Below are 10,993 nucleotides of genomic sequence, written 5' to 3'. Positions count from 1 at the left end.
ATGGGTGCTGGGAATCACACTGGTTCTCTGAATGACTAACAAGTGAGCTTAACTGATGACCTGTCTATCCAGCCCAGGAATTTATTAATGTGTTTATTAGATACCAAACAGTGTATCTCTGATCTCATATAAATTTTTAATAGTGGTAACTTGAGAAAAATGTTCAGAATTTATTAAAGGGACAAGTAAGCTTCAGAATGGCATGTAGGAATCTTTCTGTCATGAGCAAATTTTGATCACATGGAGTCAAATGTTCTTTGAATTCAAGAGTTCTAATTTAGTGAAGTATTATGAAAAGAATACATTCTGTGACCCTTACTAGTGTTAAAATAGAATCTCAGTACAAGAGATAATAGCCTTGTTCATGAATATTCCAATCTAAGTCAGCTTTAAAAGCTAGATCCCGGGACTGTGAGCAGCAGATTCATTGACATTTTATTAGGTATATCAGAAGCCATGATTTTCTATGTGGATGGGCTGCTTTGGAAATACCTCAGAGATCAAAAGACATCTTTTCATCATCTACTGATGAGAATATGCAATCAAATTTCAGAGACTTTTGTTTGAGCACCCTTCCAAGTCTGGAGACCTGCATTGAGCCCACCAGCTGCCAGAGGTCCTGTGTAGTGTCCAGACCCTGCCAGACAGTCTGTTACTACCCGAAGAGCTCCACACCTTGCTGTCCCTGCCGGGGAACATGTGCTGGATCTCTGAGCTTTGGATCTAGCAGCTGCCGTTCCCTGGGCTGTGTATCCAGTGGCTTGAGATCTCTGAATTGCGGAATCTATGGCTTCCCTTCCCTGTGTTATGGGTCTAGATTCTACTACCCAGAATACTTGGCTTCTACAACATTCCAACCCTCTTCTTATAGATCAGTCTATGGCATTGCCTTCTAGGAATTTGAATGCTAAGTCTCCATATTCCTATAATATCACAATCAAATTCTCTATGTCCTGTAGATGATTTATTATTCTCATCTTCTACCATTTGTCTTTCTACTAACAATTCTTTCAAACTCATCTTCTGTTAAAATCTTGATGTGTAATCCCATATTATGCCTTAAATTTTGTGCTATTGTTATTCTTTTGCTGTACATTCAAATATGTTTGATAACTAAAAGTTTAATAAATTTATGCAATCTGTGGCTTTAATTCATTGTTCTTACTATTATGATATTGTTATTATGTTTGTATTTATGGATATATGAGACTTCATTAAAGATCAAAATTTATACAATTTATGTTTGAGAATAATTAATTTGGTTGGGGGAATACTCCTTATTTGTAGTAGTTAGTAATTGGAAGAGTTTAATTTGAATGCAAATAAGGTTCATAAATGTGAGTACTTCCTATGATTGAAGTGTATGACTAAAATGTTATTCATCAAGAGTATATTATTATATACTTCATGGGGTTTATGTATATTTTCAGGGAAAAAGATATAAGTCTATTATATAAATATGAGTTTTCAACCAAGAGAATAGAATAGTCAACTTCCGAAGAATTTCAAGACAGATACTTCTTTTTATCTGAAATAATGATATCTCTTCTACCCAAAGTTTATGCACTATTTTTTCCTATTTTCTCAAAATATTTGAAAGGAGAATGACAACCATCTTAAGTGGTAATAACTCGGTCTAGGAATCAAGGCATCTTCATGATGCTTCTCAAACTCATCTTCAGCCAACCTAGATGCTGAATGGTTTTTATTCATTTGTTTTAGTCTGATTGTCAACACTAAAGATTTGGGTGTAGTTTGCTTGCAATAAAAGCCAGGAAAAGAAAGCAATAGTGTATTGTCCATTAGTGTGTCAGCTTGGTCCAGAAGGTAGTACTGGTCTCCTGGAAGAGACCATAGATGACCAGGGATAGGAGCACACAGACTGAAACTTTAGGGCTGTTTCAGTCATGACCCAAAGTAAAATGCCAGGGCTGGGCCAGGGCAGGCATTCTCTTACAGTAGAGTCCATGGGCTGGAGAGCAGGGTTAAAGTACTCAGACTTCAGGAGTTCCACAGCAGGAGATGGAGGGAGGAGAAGTGAAGATCAGATCATAGCTGCCTCAGCAAGGAGCATTCATATCTGCAAAGCCTTGAAAGACGGTAGTAAAGGAGAGTGTTTGCCTATGGAGTTCACTGAACTGGGCTCAATTTTTGGTTGTAAATTTGGTAGAATTTTTTTCATGAAATTAGATTCATCTGTATATTGTTTGTTTGTTTGTTTGTTTTTGTTTTTTTTGTTTGTTTGTTTTTACCAAAATCCCACTCTTTCCCCTTTGCCAATAAATACTCAGGAGCCGGATGTTATGGTGAAACCCTGCTTGTTCAGAGAAGCAAAGTAATCACCCAGTTAACAACATTCCTTCTCTGCCAAAATCCCAGAAAAAGTTACTTTCTCTTACTTCCTATGGTGTCCCAAACAAGACTCCTCCAGCACAGTGCCCCTCCATTCTATTTCCTGTGTATCTCTCTATCCATCCTCCTGACTCCCTCTTACTCTCTATGTTTATTACTTCCTGTCATCAGGTTGATTGCTCTGCCTCCTGACCTATAGAATGTTTTTTTAATTTAATCCTGTTTACAATAAACAGAAAGCTCTTGGATTAAAGGCTTTTGCACTGGCAAAGCCACACCAGAACTAGAAACAGGTTTTTCTAATAAATAAAACAACCTCTGGTTCCAGAGTAAGATCAAACATCCTGAAACATGTCCCCCTTTTTCTAAATGAAAAGGAAAGTTTTGAACTCTAACACAGTAAAACTATTTACAATAATTAAGCTATTCCTGCCAAGATTTAAACAGTGTCTAACTTGGTTGTATTTGGTAGTCTAAGGATTAAGTATTTCTGAGTTCAAAGTACTGTAAAGTGTTCATATCATTCTCGTATGACTCAAAAATCAAACTATTCTGAGCAGTTTGTAGGCAAAAGATGAACTTATGGCTGGTGTTTGTTAGCTTAATCACAATCCTGGATAGGTAGAACACAGTATTCAGTATCGTGTGGTCCTCCAGCAGGAAGGGGCAGGCCCTCAGGCAACATAGTGTTATGGGTGCCAGTGCTAATCTTGGGCTCTGAGCTGGGATTTCAGGGCCATCAGCTGGAGGTTGGTGGGTGATACCATTTGGCCTGTCTACTTTTTTTCTTTGAATTTGTTCCTTGATGATCTTTTGCTTGTTCAGTGAAACATCTCCAGCTTCTTATCTTGATTTCTTGTGTTTATCTGGAAAGATAGAAGGAAAACCCTGCCCCAATCTAAACTCTGGGGAGTTTCTTTTCTTTTTTTGTATATTTTATCTTTCCTATGGAATAAAGATTTTGTCAACATAAAGTATATTATTTTTCAATCAAAAAAATTCTTCTGAAATTTTGAAACTAAACATGCCATAAGTATGCACAGAGAACAGAGAAATGTGTATATATATATATATATATATATATATATATATATATCAGTATATATAGGTTTAAGTGTATTTATTTTTAGACCACAATAGACATTCACTTTAAATTTCAGGCTCCCTTTAACAAGTGCATTTTAAATTTAAAATACTATAAATATTATATGCCTGCCTCTGTTTCACATGTTTTGTGATTAACCTCTTTCTACCTATGGTGTCTTTAAAATATTTATTCTCATAGAGTTGTCCTGGTTTAATTTGGTTCTCCATTCCCCCTGTTTTTCAGTGTTAGGGGTGAACTGTCAACTTTTTCTAATGAGTAATCTATCGTTCTTATGGAATTATATTGAGTTTGTTCCCTAGAAATTTTGAATATTATAGTTTTAATTAACATGATGACACTCTGTCAACTATTTCATTATTCTCAGACATTTTGTTAGTCTTGCTTTTGTGAGCTATATAAAATTTGACATCTTTGCTAAGTTTTGCTAAAGTGTCCCATTTCCATTCATGCCCCCATAACCAGTTGTCCTTGCCATTTATCTGCCAGTTGGTGGTTTTCAATTTTGATGATCATACATAAATACTATTGCACATGCATCATGATTTAGAGAAAATAGAGGTTTTTCCTTTTGTTTTTCTACTTGTTTGTCTTATAGTTAAACGTCCTACTATTAGTTCAGTGTGTTGTGCTGATTTTGTGGTTCCTTCCTCTGTATTGGCAATTTGGTGTAGGAGGATCTTCTTTCTATGTGTTGCTTTCATTGGTCAAATAAAGAAACTGCCTAGATCTTTTGATAGGGCAGAATTTAGATAGGTGGAGTAGACCGAACAGAATGTGGGAGAAAGAAAGCAGAGTCAGGTAGACACCATGAATCTGTGACCTGAGACAGACGTAGGTTAGGATATTTCCCGGTAAGCCACAGTCACGTGCAGGGGTCCTTAGGCAGTCAAACGAGGCAGGAAGATTAGCATGTACACATATATGTAAATGTATATCAGTGCTGAGAATTGTTTAAAGCTACTTTCTCCTGACTGAAAATCTACATTCAAATTATAGACTTGATATTTCCCTTATATAAGGAATTCAGCTTGTAAGTCATGTAATGTCTTTTTCTTGTTATTGGCTTTCTAACTTTGTTTGGTTTTCTTGGCTCAACAGAAATTCATGTACTTTAATGTCATGCAATTCACACTAGTTGATCCCTGTTGTTTGGACATGAATAATGATCTTGCTAGAATTGACAACTTCCAAATAAAGAAAAGCAAATTAATGCCAAATTGTATACCCCCAATTCAGCTGGACAATCCTACTGATCTTAAGTCTTCCAAACCAAAAGCGCAGAAGCTGAGTGAAGAAACAATAATGTGAAAAATGCTTAAAGATATCAGTTTTCACAACTTTATTAGATGAAATTTTCATTTTTCAAATGGTCGTAGAGAGAAAGCAAATAGCATCTGAATATATCATCAGTATAGAGAGTAGAGCAAGCCGGGCAATGGTGGCGCACACCTTTAATCCCAGCAATTGGGAGGCAGAGGCAGGCGGATCTCTGAGAGTTCGAGACCAGCCTGGTCTACAGAGCTAGTTCCAGGACAGGTTCCAAAGCCACAGAGAAACCCCGTCCCTCCCCCAAATAAAAGAGTAGAACATAATTTTGGGTGATCCACTGATGTCATAATCTGCTGAAGTTCAGAGAGGAAGCTGTTAAAGGAAGGACGATATGGTATCAGTAGAAGTTAGGCAGGGAAGCAAGAGCTTTAGAGCATAGATTTGACATAGGAAAACAAAGACTTAGCAGCTGATTCCATAGAGGCCTGATCCACAGATTGGTCTGTAACAAGGTTTAAAGGAAAGAGGCACCAAGTAGCTTGGATAGCAATATCTAGATCCAAAACTCAAGGAAGGGAATCCATAGACTCCACAATTCAGAGATCTGAAGCTACTGGATCCACAGCCCCCTGTGTAGCAGTTTCTAGATCCATAGCCCAGGGAACGGCAGCTGCTGGATCCAAAGCTCAGAGGCCCAGCATATGATCCCTGGCAAGGACTGCAAAGTGTGGAGCTCCTCGGGTAGTAGCAGGCTGTCTGGCAGGGCTTGGACACCACGCAGGACCTCTGGCAGCTGGTGGGCTCAATGCAGGTCTCCTGACATCCGGTGTTCACAGAGGATTCCACCTGGCATGGGCTGGACACCACGAAGGACCTCTGGCAGCTGGTGGGCTCAATGCAGGTCTCCTGACATCCGGTGTTCAGAGAGGATTCCACCTGGCAGGGCCTGGGAGAGCAACTGGTAGTGGTGTAGACCAGGTTGCTGGGGTAGGAAGAGCCACAGGAAGAAGCTGAATATGGCTGGCAACGTCTAAATGAGCAGGAGGAGAAGTTTCCAGAGCAGCAGCTGTAGGCCATGTTGAGAGAAGATGTGAGCTCAGCTGGATGCAACTGAGAGGATTCTGAGTTTGGATCTCACCCTGTGGAGAGCTGAGTTTATATACTCTCAGCAACAGGTGTGGTACCCAACTGTCTCATCCTTGATGCATTTGTGTGCTTCGTGGTTTACAAATGTGGAACAGTAATGCATGTAATTGTAGCTGTAATTTGAATAGTTTTCTGCACCGTATATTTATGGGTGTTGTCATTTTGTTATAGTTTCAACAATGAGCTACTGCTATGTCAGAGATGCCATGAGTGACTCCTTTATACTGATGCTTATTCTGTCATGTCTATGAAATACCCTGCACTTCCTCTTGACTTAATTTTTATGTTTTTGGCAGATGTTATACAAAAATAATTTATATTTATGGTATTGGGTGTTTGTAACATGCATCTCTCAAGTTAATTAACTGTGTTATTTCGGTCATCGTATGCAACCTATTAAAGGCTAATTTTACCTGTCACTATTGATGGTCATTTTCCAAAATTATTCCACGTAGCTTACAAAGTTTTACCTGTATATTTCACACAAAGGCACGTTAGCCATAAAGGCCAAGAAAATGTGAGTAAGATTGAAAATGGTCAGAGCAAGCATATGATAAGTGTCATGATTCCAAGGAGCCAACATGTAAGAGAATCACAAGTGTAAACCTTTGTGGATTGAATCAAAGTAGACAAAAAAAAACACTGTAGAATAGAGGAGGGAAAAAAATTTATAGCCATTGTGTGATAGAAGGAGTGAAGTATAGTGGATCCCATCTGTGTGGGATATTAGGTCTGAGATAATGGATCTCATCTGTGGGATAGGAGGACTAAGATACTGAATATCATCTGTGTAGGATAGGAGGACAGAGACACTGGATCTCATCTATGTGTGGCTGAGCAGAGGCTTTTGTTCTCAATCATTGGGTCACAGGGGAATTGATTCACTGTTGTTCTTCCTGTTTACACATCTGAAATCCAGCTATATTTATCCATAACTGTGTTTTCATGGTCTGTATCATGTAGTGACTAAGCCCAGAAAAGGCAAAGAAATTCCTAGTAGACTGTAATGACCAACCTTTGCACAGGTTTCCCCCTACCCCTTAAGCAAAGATCCTGTATCTTGCGTATGTCAGAGGGACCGTTTCTCTTCTCTTGTGCCCTCAGTTTGAGGGAGAAGCTGGTAAAGAAAATTAATCCAAAGACTCTCAATACCTCAGATTTTGTTTATAATATATTGTAAAGAAAGCCTACTGATAGTGGAAAGCACAAAATTCAGGCAGATGTATTCTCTTGGAAATGTCAAGTGGGGCTAACCAAGAAAATGGCTGGAATTCTATGATGATTAGCTACAGGACGATGTTGGGTTTGAGCCTGTGTGAAATCTATGTCTAAATCAGGTCTGCCAGGCTCATCTTTGATCTTCTCTTTATTAACTAGGCACATCAAATAACTTCAGTTTTATGATTTCATCATTTATATCATTGATTAACACTTGCACATTCTCAATTGAAGTCTCTTCGAATATAATCCCTACTTCATTCCCCTCTTGTTACTTTCAGACCCAGTTATAAGTAATGTGTGCGTTCTAATTGAATTCCTCAAGTCCTTTCTCCCTTCTCAATCATTTTGTCATGACCTTTAGTTTGGAAATTCCCTGTACTCATAATTTAGTTCACTGTGTTGCAGCTGTGCTTAGGATCCTGATGAAGCCCATCCATATGTTTTGCAAATTAGTTGCTTATTTTTAAAATTTTAGTTAAATTCAATTGAATTATTTTTATTTTCTGCTCTAATTTCTTAATCATATATTTTGTTTCCACATGTAATTATTTTTTGAACACAAAATGTTCCTGTTTCATATTGTCAGATTCTTCACATAGGTGTAGTCCTGTGTTCCTGAAAGATGGGTGTGGGTTTTGGAACATGTGTTGCTATCAAGTTTCATAATTTAATGTGAGGGTTATTTAAATAAATTTGGATGCTTTATCACTAGACAACCTACTCCAACAGGGTCCCCATCATCCATGCAATGTGCTGCTGACTGAATCAATGCTGTGTGAGACATGATTGTTCTTTGATGTTTCCTTCTACCATACAAGAATCCTATGATCCACATTCTAATTTCTATCACTCTCTTGTGTTTAAGGCTTCTTATATTCCTTCCATGCTCTGAGTAATAACAGACATTTCACATGGAAAAAGACTTTGTCTTCCTCTAGAGATTTGTTGCTGTTAGTTCTGCCAGGCTGCTAGAATAAAGACTCCCATAGCCTAGATCACTTTAATCCAATCAAGAAGATACAGGTTAAACTTTGGTTTCTGTCCTTTGTCCTTATAAGGATCCTCACATTAGAAATTCTATTTTGCTTGTCATGATTGACTTTCTACGATCTGGGATATTTCTCAGGGCCATAAGTCTTTGAGAAACCCTGAATTCCAAGTTTGTTCTTTAGCCTCATAAAATCTGTCAAAATATTTTACATCCTTAATCTCAGCTGCCCAAATTAGTATATAACTTTAAGGGCATCACAGCTCCAAGTTAAGCAGAGCAGTTCTGGTTCATATAAAATCTCTCATTCTGCCATGCTTCAATATGTCCCTAAAAATGTGGGGGGGGGGCATTCACACATCTACATGAACGTATGCATGTACTAACATATTTGTATATTTTTCTCCATTTTCTGTTATCCCTGTGAAAATTAATGAATATTTTAAGCAATCTGAAACTGATAACTTTATAGAACTTTTAAATATTTGTTTATATTCACATGATATAGAAATTTTTATATGAGGGTATAATCTCAGAGTCCACCACCTTAAGGAGATAACACATTTTAAGCTTAAACAGGTTCAGATGCTGCATCTATGAGTGCCTGGCTTCTCTGTCTAAAGCCATCATCCATATGCCACACATCTCTGCTTTCCACAGAGATGCACACAGGGCTAATTTCATGTTTTCACATTATTCTCTTTCCTTGTTATTCTCAATTATTCTTACATCTTTCCTTATTTCTTTTCATTTTTGTTGTAGTTGTGAATTTCAAAGTAACATCTCATTCCTTCATCTTTTAGCAGCTTGCTAGCGTCCCATGAGATGTCTTGAGTACACCCTGAACATGAGCTATCTTGGGGACACCCAGAACAATGAGACATCTTGGGTACACCCCGAACACTGAGACATCTTGGTTACACCCTGAACAGTGACTACAAAATGTCTATACAATCCTTCTTAAATACCTTTACCTTCATTAAAGTATGCTGAATCCCTGTAAAAGAGCTTATTGGAATCAAGCTCAGGTGTTGACTGCCGCATTCAGAGGGCCAGAAGATGATGCTGTAAATCTATGGAACTGTGGTTACAGACAGTTATGAACAATCTTGTGTGTCCGGAGAACTGAACTCTCTCCTTTGGACGAGAAAGAGTGTTCTAAAACATGACCAGTCTCTCCAGCTTTGGAATCCCTGTTTACAATTCACTTTAGAACAAATTTAAGAAAGTAATGATGTTTTAAGATTAACTTTTATTTTAGTTGATGTGTTTATATGTGTGAGCATATGTTCACATGCTTGTGGATGTGGGTAACCCTCTAGACCAGAAAAGGGTGTTCGATTCCCTGGCGCTAGAGCCATTAGTGGTTGTGAGCTGCCTGACATGGGTGCTGGGAATCAAACTAGTTCTCTGAATGTCTAACAAGTGCTCTTACGTGATGACCTGTCTATCCAGCCCCAAGTATTTATTAATATATTTATTAGATACCAAGCAGTATACCTTGGATCTCATATAAAATTTTTAAAGTGGTATCTTGAGAAAAATGTTAAGAATTTATTAAAGGGAGAAGTGGGCTTCAGAATGACGTGTAGGAGTCTTTCTGTCATGAGCAAATTTTGATCACATGGAGTCAGATGTTCTTTGAATTAAAGTGTTCTAATTTAGTGATGAATGATGAAAAATTCATTCTGCAACCCTTAAAAGTGTTACAATAGAATCTCAATACAAGAGAGAATAGTTTTGTTTATGGAGATTCCAATCTAAATCAGCTTTGAAAGCTAGATCCTGGGACTGAGTGACAGATTCATTGACATTTTATATAGGTATATCAGAAGCCATGACTTTCTATGTGGATGGGCTTCTTTGGAAATACCTCAAAGATCAAAAGACATATTTTCATCATCTACTTTAATAGAATACAAAATCAATTATCAGAAGTTTTTGTTGAACACCCTTCCAAGTCTTATATTTTATGTGAGTTATTCTAGTTTCTCTGTTTCAATGGAAAATTACTTAAAATAACCATAGAGAGCTATACAGATGAAACAATACAATCTCAGGTGAATTTAGTTCAAAGGTAGGGATTTTTAAAAAATAACTTTAAATATCTCAACTTATGAGGAAAAATTATATATCTACAGAGACAAAAGTAACATAAACTATTCACATTAACTAGTTATCTTTGAGGTTACCTGAGAAAGAACTTACCAAATTATTTCTCACCTTATAGAATTATTATTTGTATTTAACCCCTATTTGTTCTCAAGAATAATTAGAGAATTATTTATAAAAAAAAAGATGAAAGACTAAGTGGAAAAGAATACTTCCATCATTATCTTATTGATAGGCTCTTCAGCCTGAAGCACAAAATAACAAAATATAAAGTTTGTTCTTGAAGAACAGAAATCAAATCTAAAATAGCTATTTTTTATCTTCATATCTTTCCTTCTTAAATTTCATAAAGTCTATATTACCATTACAATATTTTCCATATTACTATACATTTGATCTTTATGAGAAAATTGATTGTGTTTAATAGAGAAATGTGAAAAATTTGCCATTAACTGTAGTAGTACATCACCATTCTCTCTGAATATTTTTTCTATATACTTTAACACAGAATATTCCATCAGTGAGCATAGGAAAAGCTGGTTATACAGTGAGAATTTAATAAGCCTATTAAACATATTTTCAACTTTAAGTTTAGAGTTTACTAGGAAAGAACAAACTAGCAAATAAAAGTAAAAGAAAGCAAAGATGAAAATAGACAGCAAAATAAAATTTAAGCACAGAGCAAACAAAAAGGTAAATAGAGGTAGGAGGGAAGAAAGAACAGATGGGAGGAGGAAGAGGAGGAGGAGGAGGAGGAGGAGGAGGAGGAGGAGGAGGAGGAGGAGGAGGAGGAGTAG

The 10,993-nt window shown here is 37.1% G+C and overlaps 2 protein-coding genes across 2 annotated transcripts; one reads left to right on the top strand and one right to left on the bottom strand.

Moving 5' to 3' along the window:
• The first annotated feature begins 536 nt into the window (after nucleotides 1-536).
• LOC126499403 (keratin-associated protein 13-2-like) lies at nucleotides 537-896 on the top strand. Its single transcript, XM_050138588.1, has one exon. It carries the CDS (start codon nucleotides 537-539, stop codon nucleotides 894-896), a length of 360 nt encoding a protein of 119 aa, XP_049994545.1.
• A 4,295-nt stretch (nucleotides 897-5,191) lies between these two features.
• On the bottom strand, nucleotides 5,192-5,806 carry LOC126499518 (keratin-associated protein 13-1-like). The gene has a single exon (XM_050138759.1). It carries the CDS (start codon nucleotides 5,804-5,806, stop codon nucleotides 5,192-5,194), a length of 615 nt encoding a protein of 204 aa, XP_049994716.1.
• Between the last annotated feature and the right edge of the window lie 5,187 nt (nucleotides 5,807-10,993).

The sequence above is a fragment of the Alexandromys fortis genome, unplaced genomic scaffold (assembly GCF_014885135.2).
Source record: "Alexandromys fortis isolate MF-2015 unplaced genomic scaffold, M_Fortis_MF-2015_v1.1 scaffold_11, whole genome shotgun sequence".
In the NCBI taxonomy this organism is placed as follows: Eukaryota; Metazoa; Chordata; class Mammalia; order Rodentia; family Cricetidae; genus Alexandromys; species Alexandromys fortis.
The sequence above is the reverse complement of the archived record's forward strand: the minus strand, read 5'-3'. Positions and strand labels throughout refer to the sequence as shown.